The sequence below is a fragment of the Protopterus annectens genome, chromosome 1.part1, assembly GCF_019279795.1.
Source record: "Protopterus annectens isolate FY-2018-M chromosome 1.part1, PAN1.0, whole genome shotgun sequence".
Lineage (NCBI taxonomy): Eukaryota > Metazoa > Chordata > Ceratodontiformes > Protopteridae > Protopterus > Protopterus annectens.
In genome coordinates, this window is record NC_056726.1 from 1207261363 (window position 1) to 1207285863 (window position 24501).

Here is a 24501-nt window from a genome sequence, read left to right on the forward strand (position 1 = left end):
AGGACCTTTCCTTCGGGGAAACCTTGCATACTTTGAGGGAGCACTTCCATTGGGAAAGCCAAGATTTTTCAGATTCCAAGAAAAGGCTGAGGGAATTCCTTTTGCTTCCTCAGCACAGACCTCTGGCGATACCTCCTGTCTTGGACATACTTGATGATGTTTACTCGGAGGCCTGCCTTAATCCGGGTTCCCTGCCTCCTGCTCCAGTCAAGCCTGATAGGTACTACCGAGTTCCTAATTCACACCAATTTCTGTACAAAGGTCATAATGCTGACCCTGAAACTATTTCTCAAGGCCCCAAGGGAATCAAGGCCTCTACTGCTAAGAATCCACTACCTTCCGAAAGAGAGTCTAGATCCTTAGAAAGGTGGGGAAAAAAGGTATATACCTCAGCCACTCTAGCCATGAGGGCCTTAAATTGTCAGTTCCATATGCTTAAATATCAGCAGTTTATGTTATCACAATTAAAACATAAAATGTCACAACCTGAACAACCAGATTTGAAGGAGTTACAGGATATGATTCATAGTGCAGAACAAGTGGGTAAACACACCTTGCAATGTGGCTATGATGCTCTAGAGGCCTCAAGTAGAGCTGCAGCTACAGGATCAGTCATTCGTAGACATGCCTGGCTTAGGGAACAAACCTTGCCTGATCATGTTAAAGCTAAACTACTAGATGCTCCTTTGCAAAAAGATGTATTATTTGGTACTAATGCTGAGGAGATACTACGGAAAATGGAAGAAAAAGCTAAATCTATGCAAACTGTCAAAGCTTTTCTACAGGTACAACCACCACGTTTTAGCAGAAATTGGCCTTCAAAAAACTGGTCCTTTCCAGCAACGGACAAGCCCCAAAGAGGGGCGCACAAGGGGCAGAGGACAATCTCAAGGATCATATAGAGGCAGACAATGGCAATCTCCAGCACCAAGAGGTAGCGAAGACAGTGCACAGCAATACAGGAAACAAACGCAATGACTTCCTTCCCCCTTTGCAGGCCAAGCGGGGCTCAGGTGGCAGCACCCTTGGTGGGAAAGCTGGCATTATTTTCAAACAATTGGCATATTGTCACAAAAGACAAATGGATCCTGGAGATTATAAACAGAGGCTACAGATTTCATTTCCACACTCTTCCAAGAATGAGAGGCATGCCGAACCTGCCACACAACCAAAGGGCAGAGGCTCAAATACAAATTTCAAAGCTCATGGGCATGAAAGCTATTCAAGAGGTACCTATGCACGAACAAGGTCAAGGCTTTTATTCCAGACTATTCCTGGTACCAAGGAAGGGAACCGATTGGAGACCCATTTTGGACTTATCCATCCTAAACACATTTCTACTGCACAAAATTCAAGATGCTCACCTTACAGCAGCTTCTTCCCATGCTGGGCAAGGAGTCTTGGCTGGTAACATTGGACCTCAAGGAGGCATACCTGCATGTCCCAATCAGACAAAGTTGCAGAAGATACCTCAGATTTCTTGCAGGTTCAATCCACTATCAATTCTCTGCATTGCCCTTTGGCTTATCTACTGCGCCCAGAGTATTCATGAAATGCCTGGCATCAGTAATTGCCTACTGCAGACTTCAAGGGATACAAATTTACCCTTATTTGGACGATTGCCTGATCCAAGCGGACAGCAAGCAGATTCTTCTGGAACATCTGGCCTATGTGACATGGTTATTGAATTCTCTGGGATACACAGTCAACAAAGAGAAATCCAGACTAACACCATCTCAGAAAATAATTTTCCTGGGTGCCAACTTGGACACAAACACCCAGATGGCCTACCTTACACCAGAAAAGCAGGGGCAACTAACTCAATACTTCAAGACACTAGCAAATTGTACCAAGCTAACTGCAAGGAAAATCCTGCAGGCTCTGGGCTTCATGGCATCTTGCATTCTTCTAATCCCATGTGCAAAGTTGCATATGAGGAAACTTCAATGGTACCTAAAAAACATATGGTCTCAACACAGCCACAGTTTGGAAGCAATATTACCACTAATTCCATGTTTGCAAAAGGAATTTCTATGGTGGGCCCAAGCATGCCAAGCAAACACAGGCCTACCATTCTGCAAGCCTCAAGCAAATCAAGTCATCACAACAGACGCCTCAGACTACGCCTGGGGGGGCACACATGACAGACAGGTGCATTCAGGGCAAATGGTCCCAAAAAGAAAGGCACCTTCACATCAATCAAAAGGAAATGCTAGCAGTGATAAACGCAATTACAGCTTTCAAGGACCTCCTGCATCCAGGACAACTATTAATAAGAACAGACAACACCACAGTAATGTGATACATAAACAAACAAGGGGGAACACATTCATACCCCCTGTGCAGGCTGGCCATGTCACTTTGGAACATGGCTCTGGAATGGAAAATAGAGCTTCAAGCACAGTACCTGCCAGGCTTGGAAAACACGCTGGCAGACAATCTAAGCAGAAATATGATAGATCTGCACGAATGGCAGTTGCATCCTCAAGTGTTTACAAAGATAATCCAAGCGTGGGGAAGGCCAGACATAGATCTCTTTGCCTCCCACAAGAATCATCAATTGACAAAATTCTGCTCAAGGACATTTCATCCAAAGGCCTGGAGAGTGGACGCCCTTTCGTTCAGTTGGGCAGCAAGGACAGTGTATGCCTTCCCACCTTTGCCTCTACTGACCAAGGTGCTCTTGAAAGCAAGAGCAGACAGACCAAAGATGATACGGATCGCTCCAGACTGGCCAAGACAACACTGGTACCCACTCCTGAGGAGTCTATCACATTCTCCTCCCTGGACACTACCTCTAATGCCTCTTCTCCTGACTCAGCACAGCTACAAAACTCTTCACAGTCAGCTGAAAACACTCAATCTGGCTGCATGGAAAATTCCTTAACACCACAGCAGACCCTACTCTCCAAGGAGGTACAGGATGTTATTTTGGAGGCCAGAAGGCCATCTACTAGAAAAACTTATTCCGCAAATGCGCTTGGACTGAGTAAAAGGGCCAGGATCCTAGAAAACTGAATTTGCCTCAGATATTACAGTATCTAGCTGAGCTGTTGAACAGTGGACTTTCATTTTCCTCCATCAAAATCCATGCCTCAGCCATTTCTGCAGAATACAACACTGATCCACCCTTATTCTCTCACCCACTCTTAAGGCAGTTCCTAAGAGGGGCTAAGAATATAAGACCTCCAAGGAAACAACCAGTACCAGCATGGGATCTAAATTACATTCTGGAAAAATTAACATTGCCTCCTTTCGAACCAGCTGCTTCAACAGATTTGCAATACTTGTCCTGGAAAACAGCTTTCCTTCTGGCTATTACCTCAGCTGATAGGGTATCGGAACTACAAGCCCTCATGGCTGTGCAGCCCTTTCTCATCTTCCATCAGGACAGGGTTTCCCTACGGACCAACCCGTCATTTATGCCTAAGGTAGTATCCAGGGTAGCTTTAAATCAGGCCATACATTTACCTACCTTTTACCCCAATCCTCAAAACAAAGGGGAAAGGCTGCTACATTCCTTAGACATCCATAGACAGCTACGTTACTACTTGGACAGAACAAAGCCTTTCAGGAAATCAGAACAACGCTTTGTGTCCTATGCTGTAGGAGCTCAAGGGAAGCCAATTTCCAAACAGACAATTTCAAAATGGATAGGCCACTGCATACGGTTTTGTTACTCCTTTCATGGCAAATCTGTTCCTACAGGCATCAGATCCCACTCCACAAGGGCCACAGCTGCCTCTACAGCCTTCCTCAGAGGAGTTCCTACCAAAGATATTTTGGAGGCAGCCACTTGGAGTCCTCTGCATACCGTCACAAAAGTTCCTACCAAAGATATTTTGGAGGCAGCCACTTGGAGTTCTGTGCATACCGTCACAAAACACTACCACCTGCCTTTATACTCCAAAACTAGAGCAGGCTTTGCGACTGCTGTGTTGCAGGGCATTCTGGCTTCTCCCAGTTCCACCTAGTGCCTACCACCCTGTGCGTAGCTTTGGGATTCTACCCATCTGTAATTACTGCAGCTGTATGCACGATGAACATAGTACAGTTTTGTACCTACCATAAATGTAGATGTTCGAGTGCTAATACAGCTGCAGTACAGGTTTCCCTCCCTCCTTCCCCTCTTGGGACAGGCCTAGTGGCTAACACCTCCTCATACTACCTGTTTGGGTTATCCTTCTGTGGTATATTTGCTTGCAACTACTGATTTTTGATTATATTGCTTTGCATGATTTTATATATATATATATATATATATATATATATACATATAAATTATGTATTGCCTTCCTTCTGGGGGCACCTGACATCTGGGGCAAGAAAGACTGAAGAAAATGGCGTCGGCTGTGTCTTATATACCCCTGTCGCACTGACGTCAGGAAAGAAGCGACAACAACCGACGCCGGACCTAGACTTTGGAATTCGGCCGACCGAGGACCCGCCTGACGGCAGAGAACCCATCTGTAATTACTGCAGCTGTATTAGCACTCGAACATCTACATTTATGGTAGGTACAAAACTGTACTTTCCCTTCCCTTGGGGGCATCAGCTTTGGACAGCTCAGGACTGATATTGTCTGGGGACAATAATGCTGTGTCGGGGTCCCACTCCCTGGTTGGCCTTACCTAGCACAGATGAATATGGGGATTCTTCTAGTCTGTCGGGCTTCTGGGTGATAGAGACAACCGTCTCCAGATGGTCAGCAGTCTCTACCTCGGTTCTGGACCCCCCCACCTTGTTCTACTTTGGGTGGCGAGTCCTCATCATCCATTTGGGGTTAGCCCTCCCGTGAGTGCCTTCAGAAGGACATTATCCCCATGGGGTACTTTCCTGATCAGAGTCCTCCCCAGAGCCCATGGTAGACGAGCCTCCTCTGAAGAGGATGTGCTAGAGGAGGCACTTGGAATCCCCTCGAGGGTCCGTCACTGAGGACACAGATTTCAAGAAGGGGATTGGTCCCCCAGACTTCTGTCTGATGAGGTGTCCTTTGCGTTCATCCTTGAGATCCTGAAAAAGTGGGGGGATTGGTCTCCCCCCACCCCGTCCTTGGAGGAATCTGTGTTCCTGAAGGCCCTTGGGATGGGCTCATCTACCTCTTGGGTGTCTCCCTCTCCGGATGAGCATGTCCAGCTTATTTCCAGCAGGGCATGGAAGGAGCTGGACACAGTAGAACCAGTCCCCAAGAGAGCAGATAAATTCCTTAGTCCACCTAAGGATAAAGACTTTTGGAACAAGGGTTTCCCAGTTGATGCCATTGTGGTTGCCGCAGACAGTAAAAAGGAACTCACAGAACAGAGCTCTATGATCCATCCCCCAAATAGAGACTCGCGGGCTATTGACAGTTTTGGGAAGCACATGTATGCCTCAGCTGCTTTCAGACTGAGGACTATTAATTACATGGCACATTTCACAAGGATGCAAAGGGATTTCATGTTGGAGCTTTCCTCTTCCCTTTCAGAGTTGCTGCCTCCAGAGAGCCTTAAGCTAGTCTCTCTGAAGCTTTCTACGCTCACACCCCTTGCTTACATCTCAATGAGGTTGATCTCTAATGGGGCTGAGGCCACCTCTTGAACAGCGGGCGCAGGCATTACTATCAGGCACCATGCCTGGTTTCGCCTTTGCAGGTTTACAGATAACTTCAAGCCATCCTTTACCAATGCCCCATTTGACAGATCTACTTTGTTTGGTTCTTCTGTCAAGGAAACTTTGACTCACAGTGAGCAGGAGGGGAAAGACTTTGTCCGCAGTTGGGATCAAGTTTTCAACTCCCCAGCATTTCTTGTCCAAGACTCAGCGGGGTAATAAGAAGGTGTGGTTCTGCAGGGCTCAGTCTTCCTTCCAAGATGCTCCTCAGGAATCCTGTTCTTCTGTCTGGGGAAGGGGATTTGGTAGCAGATGCTGACGTAGAGGCAGAGGAGGTCTGCAAAGTCAAGCCTCCCAAGAACCCTTCTCAGAGAAGCCCGCACAGTGCTCCTGAAGTGCTGCCCAACTGTCCCACTCTGGAGGCATTCATGGTCCGTATCTCCTTGCACCCCATGGCTTGAGCTGCTATTACCTCAGACCAGTGGGTGCTAAACATTTTGTCCAGGGGATACTTCATATCCTTCAGTTACCCCCCTCCAATTAAAATTCACTCCTGGACTTTCCACCATGGCAAAGGGTGTTAGCTCTTGCAGAGGTTCAAGACCTTCTTCAAAAACGAGCCATCCAGGAGGTGCCAATGGGACAATGAGGGTCCAGAACCTACTCCTTCTTTTTTTTCATGCCCAAGACAACTGGGGACCTACGTCCCATTCTGGACCTCAGCATTTTGAATTTGTCAGTCAAGAAGTCGAAGTTCTGGATGGTCACTGTTCAGTTTATTCTTCCGCTTCTGCCCAACGATGATTGGATGTGCTCAGTGGATCTCAAGTATGCATACCATCACATAAAAATTGACAGATGCTCCAAGAGATATCTGCACTTCTGGCTGGGGGCCAATCACTGTTAGTTTTGAGCCCTGCCCTTCAGTCTCACCTCAGCTCCCTGGGTGTTCACCAAATGTATGGCAGTGGTAGCAGCCCATCTCCGGCTGCAGGGGTTTCAGATCTTTCCGTACCTGGACGATTAGCTCCTCATGGCTCCCACAAGGCATCAACTCGCTCAAGCCACAAATTACACACTCAGCCTCTTTCGAGACATGGGCATCACAATCAACCTTTCCAAATCTCATCTTGCTCCGTGCCAGAGATTGGAATTTATAGGGATTCTTCTGGACATGGTGTTGGAGACTGAAACTCTTTCCCCACACAATTTGGGAACAAGTCCACCTTCTGGATCGGAGAGTGTTTCCTGCCCATTTGATCCTACAAGCCCTCGGTTCCATGGTGGTGGCAATTCATTTGGTTCCTTTAACCAGGTATCACATGCAAGTTCTTCAGTGGACCCTTGCGGTGCAGTGGTGGGCTCATTTCCATCCTATGCCCATGACAGTCAGGGTCACTCAGGTCTTTCGGCGTCACTTAGCATGGTGGCTCCAGTCTAAACACCTTCTGCTAGGGAGACCCTTTTCTCTTCCCCAGTCCACGGTGACCATGGATGCCTCCCTGTTGGGGTGGGAGAGGCATTTTCAGGGAAGGACCATCCAAGGCACATGGTCCCCATTGGAGACCAACTTGCACATCAGTGTCTTAGAGATGAGAGCAGTTCTCTCATTGCAAGCCTTCCAGGACTATCTCCCTCTCAGGACTGTGGCAATTCAGACAGACAACATTTATTTATTTAACATTTGTTGACCGGGAAAGTCCGACTAGGTTCCACAGAGCCTGTTTTCAGCGGAGGCCCGGGGAGAAATGCTCCAGTAGTCTGGTACTTCAGCAAACAGGGCGGAACACGATCATATCCTCTGTGCAGAGAGGCCATGAGGGTGTGGGAATGGGTGATGTCCTCCAGGCGTTTTCTTCCTGCAACGCATATTCCTGGCGATTCCAGCGTGTTGGCAGACAGGCTCAGCAGATCTGTCCTGAGTCCCGAGTCCTGAGTCTCCACGACTGGTCCATGAACCAGTCAGTGGTGAGTCAGATTTTTGACCATTGGGGTCTCCCTTGTTGAGATCTGTTTGCCTCCCTGATCAATCACAAATTCAGCAAGTACTTTGCCCTGATCACCCCACAGGGGGAGTCACCCAGGGATGCTGTGGTCCACGATTGGACGGCGGGTTTTCTGGGTGCCTATCCTCCATTCGCAAAGTCTTACAGAAAGAGCGTTGCCTGAAGACTCATCTCATCCACATTGCCCCTTCTGGCCTCATCAGACATGGTTCTCCCTCCTTTGGTCTCATCTGAAATATCCACCTTGGATATTAGATCCAGCCTAGGATCTCATTTCCCACCCCTGGGGTCTTCCTCTTCTTAACCTTCAGTCCCTTTGGCTGACAGCTTGGTACCTCCAGTTCCATTGATTGTTAGCCAGCTTAAACTGCCTTCTCCTGTGAAGGACATTATCTTAGCCTCACAAAAGCCTTCAACTAAAAAGGTTTATTCCAGTAAATGGAAGAGATTCTCTCTGTGGACTTGTCAGCATGACATATATCCATTCTCAGCTTCTATTTCTGGCATTTTGTCTTTCCTTTCCACTTTGTTTCAACAAGGGGCTAGCTTCTCGATGATTAAACTTCAGTTGGCATCTGTATCCAACTTACACTTAAGTGAAAGTCCCATATTTTCATCTAAGCTGTGCAAGGCCTTTCTTAAGGGAGTTTTCTTGCTCAGGCCTCCTATCAAAGATCCTTCTTCTCCTTGGGATCTTACATTGGTGCCGCATTCCCTGACACAACCTCCTTTTGAGCCTGTGGCTAAGTGTGATATTAAGGTTCTGTCTTGGAAGAAGGCATTTTTGGTGGCTATTACCTTGGCCAAGAGGGTTTCTGAATTGCAAGCTCTTTGCATTAAAGCCCCCTTCATGGTTTTTCACAAGGATACGGTATCTCTCAGAGCTAATCCTTCATTCATTTCTAAAGTCGCCTCAGAGGCTAATCTTAATCAATCAATTCATCTACCAGTCTTTTTTCCCAATTTTTCAAACAAAGGGGAGTACAAACTGCATTGCCTGGATGTGCATAAGCAGTTACGTTTCTGTTTGAAGAGAACTGAGAATTTTCAAAAATCAGATTAACTTTTCGTGGCACTCTCTCAGGCCTGGAAGGATCAGGCCAGCTCTAGTGTTTCTATTTCTCATTGGATCACTTGTATATCTCACATTTATGAAAGCAATCACATTGAACTTCCCAGGCCAGTTAAAGCCCATTCTACTAGGTCGGTGGCCACCTCTTTGGCCTTCTGGGCAAGGACTTCCTTGGATGACATTTGTGCTGCTGCTACTTGGTCAAATCCTCTTACCTTTGTAAGACATTACAAACTGGTCCAGGAATAGAGCTTCATTTGGTTCTTCTGTCTTCCGGCATGTCCTTTCTTGAGACCTCAGAGGGTTGTGGATAGTTGGGGACTCTGGCCCATCTGTGATCAATAATGGCACGGATAGCATCAGATAAAGAGTTATGCACTTACCATAACTTGGAATGTGTGCTATCCAATGTCATTATTCATCACGTTCCCTCCCTCCATCCCCCCTCCTTTTGGTGACTGGAGAGTCATGGAGTAATGGTGTTTTAGTATTCCTGATGTTCATCGTGTTACCCTGCTGCAGTCATCACACTTGAGTTATCCTGTCGTCAGGCGGTCCCGCAGTCGGCCTGAATTCCAAAGTCTTGGTCCGGCGTCGGTTGCTGTCACTTCTTCCCTGACGTCAGTGCGTCAGGGGTATATATGATGCATCCAACGCCATTTTCTTCAGTCTTTCTTGCCGCATGGTGCCCGAAGCAGAAGCAGTTTGCAAGTGCTGGTCGGCCGACTCCTGAGATTTTCGAAGTCGAATTTCAGATCCGAAGTCTTCAATAAAGCTAAGTACCTCATTGGGGAAACTTTTCTTGCCTCAGACCGATGTCATAAAAAGTTAATAATTGTATTTCTTGTGGGAAGCAAATACCTCATAAGGATTTTCATTCTTGTTGTATACCTTGCCTAGGCCCAGACCACGACGTCACTGGTTGTCGCTTTTGTGCTAGGTTCAATAAGCGAACTATAAAACGACGCTTTGATTTCGCACGACACTACTTCTGTAGAAAATTTAATTACACTATGCCGTCGGAGCAACCGACTACCGGCGTGCACAAAAAACGCAAAGATAAGGACAGGCAGCCTAGACCCAAGCCAGACTCCAAGGCCTTGGCTGGGCCGGTCTCCGGTTCACCGGTTTTCAGTGAGGCGCCTACGCAGCCCCTGGCTACCGCAGAATTGGAACCCGAGACCGCTTCGGATCCTATGGCGGAGAGTTCTAGGCCGACGCAGCCTTTTTCTTTAGGCCCTACCGACGACATTGCAGAAAGAGAAGTCGGTGCTGCAGAAACACCTTCGGTTTCTGAAGGTGTCTTGAGACCGACGACGCTCACCATAAAAACGTATCCTAAGCTTAAGACTCCTCTTAAACCTAAAAAGACTGCACTTCAGTCTCCAGTTCAAGGCCCCATGCCTAAGAAACAGATGCTTAAAATGGCTGAAGATTTGATCTCTTTAATCAGGGGTTCCCAACCCCCACCCGACAAAAGGCCTAGACAAGAGGAAGATTATGCCTCCTCTGATCAAGTGTTTATTTCCTCAGGCTCCTCTGAGGAACAAGATTACTCTTTTCCCCCTTATGAAGATTCTGATGCTGAGGATTCCATTCCCTCAGCTTCTCCCCCTGAAGACTACTCCTTTGGGGAAACTTTACATACTATGAGGGAACATTTTCACTGGGAAGGTCAGGACTACTCTGACTCAAAGAAAAGGCTCAGAGAGTTTCTTTTACTCCCCCACCACAGACCACTTGCTATCCCCCCAGTTTTAGACATTGTGGATGATGTTTACTTAGAATCTAGTTTAAATCCAGATTCTCTGCCTCCTGCTCCAGCCAAACCAGACAGATATTATAGAGTGCCTGACTCCCACAAACTCCTTTATAAAAGCCCTGTTGCTGACCCAGAGACTATCTCCCAGGGTCCCAAAGGGGCTAAGGCTTCTATGGCAAAAAATCCTGTACCCTCTGAAAGGGACTCCAGAGCACTAGACAGGTGGGGGAAGAAGGTTTACACCTCAGCCACTCTAGCTATGAGAGCACTAAATTGTCAATTTCACATGCTAAAATACCAGCAATTTCTAATGTCTCAAATAAAACAAAAGATGAGCACACACCCTCAACAGTCTGAATTGAAAGAAATGCAGGATCTGTTGCATGCAGCTGAACAGGTGGGCAAACATACTTTACAATGTGGATTTGATTCCTTAGAAGCTTCCTGTAGAGCAGTTGTTACTGGGTCTGTTATACGTAGGCATGCTTGGTTAAAGGAACAAACTCTGCCTGATCATGTTAAAGCAACGTTAATAGATGCTCCCTTACAGCAGGATGTCCTATTTGGAGTGAAAGCAGAAGTCTTAAAGAAAATGGAGGATAAGGCAAAATCTATGCAGACGGTCAAATATTTCTTACAGGTTCAGCCCCCTCGCTTCAGCAGAAATTGGCCAACAAAAAATTGGTCCTTTCCAGCTACTGACAGACCTCAGAGGGGTAAATACAGATGCCCAAGAGGCAGAGGACAACCACAAACCCACTACAAACCTCGACAATTGGGCACTGCAACACAGAAGGGAGGAGAAGACAGGCCCCAAACTACTAGAAGGCAAATACAATGACTTAAACCTCATATGGCCAAGCAAAACTCTCTTGGCAGCTCCCTTGGGAAGAAAATTAGCACTTTTTTCAGACAACTGGCGCATCGTCACAAAGGACAAATGGGTCCTAGACATTATTTCACAAGGATACAGATTCCATTTCCACACCTTGCCAACGATAAGTGGAATGCCAAACCTGCCACAAAATCAATGGGCAGAGGCACAAAAACAAATTACAGCTCTCATGGACATGAGAGCCATTCAGCTGGTACCTACACGGGAGCAAGGCCAAGGATTTTACTCAAGACTCTTTCTAGTCCCCAGAGACTCTTTCTAGTCCCCAGAAAGGACAATGCTTGGTGACCAATTCTGGACCTTTCAATTCTAAACACCTTCTTACAAGTACCCAAATTCAAGATGCTAACACTACAGCAGCTTCTTCCCATGTTGGGCAAGAAAGCATGGCTAGTAACGTTGGACCTCAAGGAGGCATACCTGCATGTCCCTATCAGACAAAATTGCAGAAGATACCTCTGTTTCATTGCAGGTTCAACCCATTACCAATTCTCTGCACTGCCCTTTGGCTTATCCACTGCGCCCAGGGTTTTCACAAAATGCCTGGCACCAGTAATTGCATACTGCAGACAAAGAGGAATTCAAATATACCCATACCTGGACGACTGCCTCATCCAAGCAGAAAGCAAGGACATCTTCTTACAACATCTGGCTTTTGTAAAACACCTTCTAAGTTGCCTAGGGTACACAGTAAACGAAAATAAATCAAAACTAGTACCCTCACAAAATATGACATTCCTGGGTGCCAGCTTGAATACAATGGCCCAGATGGCTTATCTGACGCCAGACAAACAACTACAACTGACTCAATATTTCAAAACAATGGCAACAAGGACCCAACTCCCTGCAAGAAAAATTCTGCAGGCGTTGGGCTTCATGGCATCTCGCATACTACTAATACCATTTGCAAAGCTGCATATGAGGAAATTACAGTGGTACCTAAAAAGCGGATGGTCTCAACACAGCGCAGCTTGGACACAATGATATCTTTCATTCCCTGCCTTCAACAAGAGTTTCTATGGTGGTCACAGGCATGTCACCTCAACAAGGGTCAGCCTTTCACCTTGCCCCCAGCCAGGAAAACTATGACAACAGATGCATCGGACTATGCCTGGGGGGCACACATGGCAGGACAGTGCGTTCAAGGCATATGGACTGCAGATCAAAGGAATCTACACATCAGTCAAAAAGAAATGCTAGCTGTATAGAATTCCCTGACAGCCTTCAAGGACCTCTTGCATCCAGGACAGCTTACAATAAGGACGGACAACACCACAGTAATGTGGTACATAAACAAACAAGGGGGTACACACTCCTACCCTCTATGCAGGCAAGCAATGACCTTGTGGAACACAGCACTGGCTTACCAAGTTCAGCTACAAGCTCAATTCCTGCCAGGAAAAAAGAACACATTGGCAGACGACCTCAGCAGAAACATCATGGATCCCCACGAGTGGAAACTGGATCCACAAGTATTTGCAATGATAACACAAAAATGGGGCCACCCAGACATAGACCTGTTTGCCAGCCCCCAAAACTATATGCTAACAAGATTTTGTACAAGGACACTTCACCATCAAGCTTGGAAAGCGGACACACTCTCATTCAGTTGGAAAAACCTGACAGTATATGCCTTCCCTCCATTGCCCCTTCTCACAAAGGTGCTGCTGAAAGTCTGGAAGGAGAGACCCAGAATGATACTCATAGCCCCAGACTGGCCACGCCAGCACTGGTACCCACTACTAAGGAATATGGCCCAGGGCCCACCTTGGATTTTACCACAAATTGCTCATTTGCTCACACAGCAAGACAATCAGATTCTACACAGCCAGCTCAAAACCTTAAATTTGGCTGCATGGCAAATCACCTAAGCAACCAGCCAGCTCCTCTTCCTCAAGCAGTTATGGATGTTATTCTGGAAGCTAGGAGTCCCAGCACGGGGAAGGCCTACTCAGACAAATGGAAAAGGTTTTGCACCTGGAACCAAGCTAAAGGCCAAAATACCCTTCAGCCTCACATACCTGAGATTCTACAGTATTTAACTGAGATGTTGCAGAAAGGACTTTCTTTTTCATCTATTAAAATCCACTCCTCAGCTATTTCAGCCCACTACAACACGGATCCTCCCTTATTTTCACATCCACTTCTAAGGCAGTTTCTCAGAGGGGCCAAAAACATTAGGCCCCCCAGGAGAGCACCTACACCAACCTGGGACCTCAACTTTGTTCTGGAAAAACTTACGCTACCTCCTTTTGAACCAGCCTTCTCTGCTGACCTAAAGTTTATATCATGGAAGACTGCCCTGCTGCTAGCAATAACTTCAGCCAGAAGAGTCTCAGAGCTTCAGGCACTAATGGCAGTAGAGCCTTTCCTCATTTTCCATCAAGACAGAGTTTCTCTACGAACTAGTCCCTCCTTTATGCCTAAGGTGGTATCCAGTGTGGCTCTAAATCAAACCACCCACTTACCCACCTTCTTTCCAAATCCACAGAACAAAGGAGAAAGACTCCTGCACTCCTTGGACATTCACAGGCAACTACGTTACTACTTGGATAAAACTAAGGTTTTCAGAAAATTTGACCAGCTCTTTGTATCCTATGCTGCAGCTTCACAAGGGAAGGCCATATCAAAACAGACCATTTCCAAATGGATAGGACATTGCATTCGTTTTTGCTGCACCCATCATGGAAAACCAGTTCCTGCTACCATAAGGCCCCACTCTACCAGGGCAGCAGCTACATCTACAGCCTTCCTCGGGGGGTGCCAACCAAGGATATTTTGGAAGCTGCAACTTGGAGTCCAGTACACACCTTCACCAAACACTACCACTTACCACTTTACTCTAAGACTAGAGCTGGCTTCGCCACTGCAGTTCTGCAGGGCCTTCTAGCCTCTTCTAACCCTGTTTGACTCCACCTCCCATCCTTAGCTTTGGGATTCTACCCAAGTGTGATGACTGCAGCAGGGTAACACGATGAACGTAGTACAGTTTTGTACCTACCATAAATGTAGATGTTCGAGTGTATACCCTGCTGCAGTCCGGGTTACCCTCCCTCCCTCCATCCCCTCTGACCTAACTAACTAAATCTTTACAATACACTAATACTACCTTTGTGATGTATTTGCTTATAGCTGGACAGATGTTTTGTTTGTGCTAAACTTTTTAGATTGGTACTATTTACTGACCACCTTTTTGGGGGCACCTGACATCTGGGGCAAGAAAAACTGAAGAAAATGGCGTTGGATGCATCATATATACCCCTGACGCACTGACGTCAGGGAAGAAGCGACAGCAACCGACGCCGGACCAAGACTTTGGAATTCAGGCCGACTGCGGGACCGCCTGACGACAGGATAACCCAAGTGTGATGACTGCAGCAGGGTATTCACTTGAACATCTACATTTATGGTAGGTACAAAACTGTACTTTCCTTATTGTGGACAGTTTCACTGTCCTTGTTTCTATCTAGCAAACTCGATCGGAGGATTATGGGTAGCAAGGGATCATGAGAGTGGAGGAGCTTGAGCTCAGGAGCCGTCACTTGCACTGCCGGCTCAGATCTGAGGTTGGATCCAAGACCTATCCGTGATGAATAATGACAATGGATGGCACAGATTCCACATTATGCTAAGTACATAACTCTTTTTTTAGTAAGTTAAAACAAGAGATGAGCGCTTTTGGTCTTGTCAGAGCTTCATCAAATCAACAAGCAATATTTATTTCTTTATGTAACATTTGTTGACTGGGAAAGTCCAACTGGGACAGAGCCTATTTTCAGCAGAGACCTGGGAGAAACGCTGCAGATGCTTGTCTTTGGAAAATGGGAGGAAACCGGAGTATCCAAAGGAAACCCATGCGAACACAGTGTGAACATGCAGACTCTGCACAGAAGCAGAGAACCCTTTGCTGTGAGGCAGAAACGTTAACCGCTACACCACTGTGCCTCCCATATATGAATATATGTTTCTATTTTCCATATAGATATAGATATATATATATATATATATATATATATATATATATATATATATATATGTATATATATATATTACACACACACAAACACATATATACACAAATATGTAGGTGTACATGCATACATGTGTGTACGTAAAGTTGTCAAAAAATGTCAGATTGCTAGCTACCTGTGGATTAAATCTCTTTTATGCGTGTGAGGAAGGGCCACCCAGACCTCATATTCATTCGTAAATATCTGCTCTATCTACTCCATTGCATACTTCAAAATCCATCAAGGATCAGTCATCTTGAAAATTAATTTAGCAGGAGAAAAATATCAACTAAAGAAATGCTCCCAGAAAATTTCACAAAAAAAATGAGCCAGTAAATCCATACAAAACAATTCCATATATCTGAAGCACAGGTATCCAACTCAAATGTTTTACAAAGTCTGCATAAAAATAGTATAAAAGAGAGAACAAAACAGGTGTCACAATCATGACCCAGATTAAACTCTCTTTACAGTAATAAAAGCACTAAAACTCAAATTTGACCAAATTACCTGATCAAGAATAGTAAAAAGCATCCAAAATGTAAGAAAAAATATCCTCCTGATTAGGTAGGAGTGTTGTTGCTTGCATGTACATGCCTTACATTTAGGGTTACTACAAGAATCATCTCTCTTGTGTATATTTTTGAGGGTGTGTTACCTGAAAAACGTTATACTCCCATCCCCATTTCTTGCTTTCTGCAAGTGTGTTACCCTTGTTGAGCCCTTACTCATCACATCTTTTTTAATACTTACATGTCTTTCCTAATTACACTGGTTCCTTATTCTGACTATACCAGTACATACACCGATATACAGAAATACCTAATACTCTTATGAACACACATAACTCAAGCCTTCCTTCACAGCTCTAATAATTACACAAGCTCCTAATTAGATACGTAGTGCTCCAAATGGCAACCATGCATTCTCTGTCTTACTTTGTCTAGCACTAATTTCAGTCAGCATCATAAACATCCATTGCTGAACAAGTACATAATATAACAATAGTCATAGAAGGACAACTGTCTGTGGCAAGCAAATGTACATGATCAAATTATCAAAAATAATTCACTCCCTTAAAAACATATTTTATACCTCCACTTACCAGCCTCTTCCCCTTACTGGCTTCCCCATCCCCAGTCTTAACAACAGCAGCCCATCAGAGGCTGTAGACTCACATGGTCTAAACTCCTAGTGAAACTGACAGATAATCTCTCTGCTTCTTCTCCAGTACTGAATCCAACCCAGAGGTCTCCACTATGCTAGAATATTACACACCCACTTTCCCTTCCATACTAAAGTTCTGTCTTTTGAACACTGACAGTGTAAAAACAAATTGGAGCAATTTGACACCTTTCTAAAACAACAGCCCCCATACACTGTAGCCATAAATGAAATCTGGGTTAAAGATGGCACTGCCCTGTTACATTTCCACTTGCAAGGCTGCAAACATCAGATCAGACCAGAGATAAAGAGGAAGATCCGTAGTAGGTTCATAGATTAGTACTAGGCTAACTACCCTTGTGGGCCATTTTAAGCCTAGCCATTTAACCCATGTGAGAATCAAACCATGCGCCATGTGTTTGTAAGGTAAAAACCTTACCCATTATGCTAACTTCCCACCGTTATGCTGTACTTATAATCCTGTTATACCTTCAGATACAAATACACTCAATAGTCGACTCCATGTGATATCATTATTCAAACTGGCTAGCAATAAATTTCTTACAAACCAAGGTAAAAAAACTCTAAATTTCCTCTGCCTGCTTTCCTCCCTCTCTTTCTTAATGAAGATTGCACATCTTATCAACACAAAGCAGCACACCATCCCACCAGTAAAATGGACCGTCTTCATGGGGGACTTCAATTCAAATTTGTAACAGTAACTGTCATGATCTGCTGTAATGGCTAGCTGACCTCAGCTAATGTCAGAACCCACCAGACTTAACAGCAATTCTATCATCCTCTCTCATGGATTTGCTGATAACAAGTGTCCCAAATAAAATCTCCAACCTCCAAGTCCCCCTTCATTTAGTGACTACTGCCTAAAAAACATGTTCAGTAATTAGCTCAGCTCTAAACCAACTAACCAAAACCATAACCTTCAGACTTTCCCTGAAGTGATTTGAGATCCTACACTATCCAACCAGGACCCCAAAACAGCTACTGCTTCTCTGACAAACATCCTCCTCTCAGTACACAATAAACTCCTTTAACTCCACTAGACTTCATTAACCAAATCCAAGCAAATGAGTTACAAAGAATTGAAAGTCTTGCCAAATGTCAAGGTTGAAACCTGGGCTGCGTGGAAGCAAACATAATAAACTTTGTAACCTAGCCAAAACAAAAGCATCACGTGACACAAATCCAATTCCTTGCAATACTACCAATCTGTCCTAATCGGCCATTCTAAAAAATAAGAGCCCAATGTAGTACATTTATTAGGAGGAAAATACAAATGCAAGCAGCAGCTACACTTCCCTCAACAACCTTCACTCCCCAGCATTTCCTGAGAGAATTCACTCATCTCCCTACATCTCTCAGCACTCCTCCTAAAGCCCCATCTCCAGACCCATCTATACTCTCCAGTATTTTACTTCAGAACTATCAACAAAATTGACATAAAACACAGTCAATAAAATCCCTAGTAATATTAGTCTTACCTGTTTCAGATGACCTATATCCATGATTTGTTAAAGCTTGTGCAGAACACGTTTCATTTCCACTGAAGCATATCTGTAACTTCAACTTTTTTCACACATCCTTCTCCAGATTATAGAAGGATGCTGTCATTAAACCAGTCATTAAAACATCTTATCCCCAAGTATGTGCATAACATAGACCCATCTCAATTCTCTCATCTCTAGAAAAAATCCTAGAAAAAGTAGCTTATGACCAACTAGTCAAGTACATCTTTGAACCAGCGCTTATGTGCCCTGATCAGCAATTCTTATGTTCCAGTCACAGCACCATGCTGTTTGGATCCTGTAAGATGACAACCTAATAGTATGAGACAAGGTCAGCTTGTCAGAGCTGTATTCATAGACCTAACCTTCTGTATGGTTGACCACTTCCTTCTCTACATGTTTTGTCAGACATGTGATATCAGCCTCAAAGATGTCCCCTATTCTGTTGTAGATTCAGTTTTAGTGTAGGGCTTGTGTCCTCACCTAAAGCAGCCATAACCGAAGAAGTTCCCTCAGGAATCGGCTTTCCCCCTCTACAGCAGTAAGCTTCCACCAGAAATTCCCATTTTCTCATTGTACTGCATGCAGATGACGTGGTCACCTGCAGGTCTCGTTGATCCCACCCACATTGTCCTTTCCCTGTTGCCATAGGATTATTTAATAAATATGATGCACATTTCTCTCAAAAGTCATAAGACATCAAAAGTACAGTTCTTAATATTGTCAGTAGCTTTGCAGTCAGTGTTTCTTTAAATCATATCATTCTGAAAAATCTTACTCTAGTCAAGTTGTAGTGACACCAGTGTTTGACACAATATAAAGACCTGATAACAAACTGCATGTGAGCAAGCTACAAGTGACAATAAGCAAAGGATTTTCATTTGTGTACTGCCGTGGAACTGACTAATCTTGTTTATATGCTGTGTGTTCTTTTAGCAGTGTACTGTAGCATGTCAGAGACATGTCGCAGTAACTTTCACAGCATTTTTGGGCCAGTTTTTAATTACAAAGGATTTGTCAGGGTTAGAGTCAGAACTTAAGCAGTGTGTGATAGGAAAGCTTATAACTCGCATTGAAAGAGGTGATACTCTTCTTTATCTGGTGGAAGCTGAAAACTTGCTTCAACATGGTGTGGTTCATATTGTGTTGGTAAGCGTTGCCTTGTGCTGACCATCATGTGATTAACTTTACTTAGCTCTTTATTTGGATACTTGTTATATGGTAATGATGTTGAATCGTTAATCCACAAATATTGTCTCCAGCATCCACTTGTCCATTTGTCTTTGTGAACTTTAGGTAAAAAGGTGCAACAGTGAGATGCAGGAATGCATGAGGTGACATAATTGAAGAAAATATTTTGCAATAATAATAATAATATATCGACAGTAGAAGAACTTACATGTATAAACAGTTATCTAAATCCTTCTTTTTATGCAGTATTTTTTTGGTTTCCAGTCGGATCATATTTTCTGACGCTTTTTGTTATTCCTTATTACTTGAACAGATGCTGGCAGAGGAGAAGAGCATTTCTACCCGTCATGCAGAGGAACGTGATCGGGTAGAAGCAGAGGCTCGTGAAAAAGAGACAAAAGTGTTGTTCTTGAGTAGATCATTGGAGGAGGCTTTAGATGCAAAAGATGAACTAGAAAGACTAAACAAACAGCTTCGCGCAGAGATGGATGATCTTATGAGCTCCAAGGATGACGTTGGAAAGAATGTAAGTGAAACTGAAACTTCTGGCTACTGTAACTTCTAAACCATGTAGACCAGTTTTCTTTCAGACTATTTTGATACACATTACAGAAAGAATTGAAGAAAGGTATGCTGAAAAGACGTAAGAGGTTGTATAGCTTAACTTCATTTTGCACTTTTTACCTCATATATTCATTTTTTTGTATTGCATTTGTTAGAAGTGGTGGACTAATCATGTTGCCTGATGGTGTAGTATGCTAAATGAGCTCTTATTTACCAAGAGTTAGATTTTGTTCATTATATAATATAGCAAAAACCAATGACTGGGTGTGGTATACTTAAGCAATAACAGATGACGTGGTGTGGTATATTGAAGATTTACCCACGGTTGGCGTGCTTTAATCACGAGGGTGAAGCCCGAGTGATTAAATAAAGCCAACTGTGGGTAAATTTCAATATACCACAACCACAGAGTCGGTTATTGCTATTATACGATGACATTATTTAAGAAAAAAATACTTACTTTTCTTAAATAATGTCTTTGTATAACGGCCCATTACTGTTCTTCTGCCGATGGTGGTATACTGCTTCCTTGTGTTGATGTACTGCACATGCGTATGGGACTTGCATTCTTACACATGTCCAGTACATCAATGCTTTGAAACGGAAGCAATGGAGAAAAGAAAATCTCCATTGCTCTGGGATTTTTTTTCTTTTTTTTTTATTTATTAAAAAAAAAAAAGGTTTTGGACACTTTATACCAACGGAAAAAAGTCTGGGTGACCTGACCTTTTTCCGTTGGTATATTGTGGGATTTACAATGGGCACACTGGCCAATCAGCATGCACGTTTTAGAATATTAATGGGGGGGGTCATTGTATAATGAAGATTTATCCATGGCTGGTGTGGTTTAATCATGAGAGAGAAGCCCAGCTGATTAAACAAAGCAACCATGGGTAAATCTTCAATGTATCACAAACAGGAATTGGCTATTATTGCTGTTATACAATGATATTATTTAAGAAAAAAATACTTATTTCTCTTAAATAAAGTCTTTGTATAATGGCTCCATGGTGTTCTTCCATTTTCTTTAGGTATCCTGCTACTTTTTTAATGTACTGCGCATGCATATGGGACTTAATTTCCCATGTGTATGCAGTACATCAGTGGTTTGGAAATGAAGCAAAAGAGAAAGGAAGATCTCCATTGCTTCTTTATTTTTTATTTTTTTAAAAAAGTTTGAAATCCGGAGAGTTCAGATGTGTGTGAGAGAGGGGGCGGAAATACAAGGGAAATCAGCTACGTTTCTTTAGTTTTATATAGCATACCCAATTTTCCTTGTATTTTCACTGCCGTCCTTATCTGCCTCTCGACCTCTTAGGTCAAGAAAACTAAAAAGCAGTAGCATGTTTTAATAGAAGAAAGTCCAGGCGACTGGACTTTTTCTGTTGGTATATGCTGGATTTTACAGTGGGTTTGCTGGTTGGGCTGAACAATCGGCATGTACGTTTTGAATGTTAATGGCCAGTCATAATATAATAGATTATAGCTAATTTGTGAATTCTCCAGCGTAGCAGATTAGTCAAGCTGTTACAGCTATGCTAGTGTAGTCAGCAGAGCAAGAGTGTAGCACTGACAAGGAAGGAAAGTGAGAGGATGTTTTAAGAAGTGCAAAATAATTTTGGAGCTGGGAAATAAGGCAAGAGATGCCTCATATTAGGGGGGTTATTTTTAGGAATACTCAAATAAAATGATTTGGGGTTTGATCTAAAAATGTTTGTTACTGTACTAGCAAAAGAGGTAATATGCTGAAATAGAAGAGAGTTATATTTTATGTATAGTTGTGAAGTGATTATAGCATTGTATCTTTGCATCATGAAGACATTCATTAAGCTTGAATTGGAGGACCAGTTGAAGTTTTGAAGACTACATAGTTAAAGGAGATAAACCTGACTTAGAGCATTCAGAAAATTGTAGGCAAAATAAGGTAAGGTTCATAGGTTCATACTAGGCTATCTGCCCTGGGGCAATTATAAGCCTAGCCCTATTCTGTATGGCTTACGCCACCCCTTGATTTGAGTATACTGTGCCCTTTAGTTTACTGTGCCTCTGTCTAATAGTGACACGGGAGTAATCCCTGGGACAAACCTACGATCCCCCATCCACCTATCGAGATTCTTCTTGAAGAGATTCTGTGAGGTGCTCTGCCTCACATGAACTGGAATTCTATTCCAGAGCGAAGGGAGCCTCTGGTTTATGAACCTGTCCCTCCAGCAAGTTCTGTTTATTTCTGTGCTGAGGTTCAAGTCCCTCGAGCGTGTGGCTCTAAGGGATTTAGATTTACTGAGGTGGAGCATGTCCATTAATTCTGGATTTGACATAGCTTTGTATGTCAGGCATAGATCGCCTCGAAGTAGGCGGTATGCAACTGAGTAGAGCTGTGTTAAGTGCTTGACAAAGGTGGCAAGAACTTTTAGAAGTTTATCTACTTAGAGTTTTAAATGGCTAGGCAGCTTATGGTCCACATGATCTCTTGCTGAGTATTGTTTCTGTGTTCGTATGATTAGGAATGTGGATCTTATTATTTAGTATGGGGAAGTTGTCAGTGCATCTAGGAATATAGTGTAGTGGTTTCCGTCATGGAGCATTTTGAATGTTTTGATTGCTGCTTGAGACCCGAGAACAGTGCGTTTTTGAGTTTCCTAAGCTAAATGCTAAACTCATGTTAGTAACTGGCAGGCACTTAATGTATAATTTGTTAATTTTATTGTGTTATATTACATTGGCATCACATGCTCTCCCTTTGTGTTGTAAATAAGAGACAAAAAAACATGAGTTGAAAGAGACAGATTCCTTTATAAAACATTCAGGAGGAATATCATTGTATTGGAGACTGTAACTTCTAAACTGTTGTTCAGTTTGAATTGACATTGGGACTCAGCAGGGGCCTGCCTTCCATCTATACATTTACACTTTATTCACTTTTCAGTGTGTGTGTTGTTATGCTATTTATGAGTATAAAAAGTTGATTGTGTCTGCTCAGTGAAGTTTACCAACACGTCCCTGTCTTACAAGGTGTGTCTTCCCAGAATTCCATGTGCTTTCAAGCAGTACTACTAATTTCATGGCATTTCACTTCTCATTCCTAAAGAAGAGAGAACAAGACAAACTGTTGAATCCACTATTTTCTTCAGTGATTTCTTTGTGGACAGTTTTTGCATCTAAATCTGCCAGTTGATCCCATTCCTTAGACAGATTCCTAGCAGTTTTTTTTCCAGCAGTCTGTTTTATCATTCACAGAGCATAGTGAGCGTTTAGCTGTCTTTTGGTCCCAGAGCTATAACAGCATAAATTTAGCACAGCATAGCATATTGTAACATGTAAATAACACAACATAATTTAAAGTGAACTTAAACCATGATAACTTAAATATAACATAGCAAAAAAAAATGCCAACAGTAAAAAATGTTGAGCCTGTGTAGTTTGTGTTCTGCCATTTCATTTCCTTTTGTTCCAGATGTCTCAAGCTTTTTCTAAAATATCTCAGTTGTCTTAGCTTCATCTACCCATTCTGGAAAATCTTTCCACTTGTTTGCCATCTTTTCTTTTGGGAAGTATTTCCTAATGTGCAAGTTGAAGTCCATTCTGTCTGTTTTGTTAGCCATCCTCTCTCCTGTATGTAATGCCCTTTCCATCCAGTCTAATCCCATCATTCAACCCCCATTAATGTCTTGCATATTCATATCAAGTTCCCCATCTCTCCTGTTTTCTGTTAAAAAGAGGCCCAGAGGTCCCCTTTTGTCTTCATATGCCTTTTTCTCCAGGCCCCCATACCACTCTGTTTATTTTTCTCTGTACTGTCTAGCAGCTGTTGACATCTTTATCTCTCTTTAGCTGTATGCAGTTATCTAGTTGTAGTGTTATGCGAGGCATCATCATCTTCCTATCTTTGGAAGTTGTATCCCTGTATTTTTTTTAACTCACAATCTTACATCGTTGCTCCCCCCAAAAAATGTTAAAAAAGTGCACTTTTCAATAATTTCTGACTCGTCACTTTCACCTGCTTAGTCTTAATAGTCATAAACTGTTATATACTCTTTTCAGATGTATAGTCATATCTCTAAGCAAATGGCATTTGGGTTCGACAATAGTAAACATCTTCTGTTTATGTGAACATTAATATTTGTGAGTGATGCTCAGAAGAAGAATGCATTCAGTTGTGTTGAATCTTATGATTGGTCATATTAGGTGTTTCCCTTCATTCTTCTTTCTTTCACTTAGCTGGGGAAGTCAGTTTGTTCCTGAACTTGTGTAAAGAAGTACAGTTTTGTGGCATTCTCAGCCCTTATGTGCTTATTATACATTTGAACTTCATTCAGCAGGTAGAACTGTTTTGGAAAAGACTACATGCAGTTCCTTCAAATACTGACTTCATAAAGAGTGTGGTAGAGTTCTGGGTTGTATTGCTTGAGGGAGTGTCAGTTTAGCTCATAAGAGGCAGGACAAGGGTATGAAAGCAGAAATTGCATGGAAACTTTCTGCATTACTTGGATGCATACCTCTCAACTATACAGGTTTTTACAGAATGCCCAGATTTTTGCCTCATATTTTTGGTGTGTTCCTCCTAAAATCTGTCCCTTTCTGGCAAATAGCTGAGGATTAAGGTAATTAAATAACGACAAACATTTGAGTTTAAGACTCCAGATCCTTTGGAAAATTCTTGCTAATGTAAAACCTATTATCCTATCAACTTTCTAAGTTTGTAAGGGCAATGTTTAAAATCTGTCC

General features: G+C 43.2%; 1 protein-coding gene across 4 annotated transcripts in view; it reads left to right on the plus strand.

The window, feature by feature from the left end:
- LOC122809252 (myosin-10-like) overlaps nt 1–24501 on the plus strand; it is a 3714157-nt gene that overhangs the window by 3112965 nt on the left and 576691 nt on the right. For all 4 annotated transcript variants that reach the window (XM_044080584.1, XM_044080595.1, XM_044080606.1 and 1 more), the window contains one exon: nt 19526–19738. In XM_044080584.1, coding sequence (XP_043936519.1) covers nt 19526–19738 — 213 coding nt within the window. The remainder of the gene's footprint in view (nt 1–19525; nt 19739–24501) is intronic.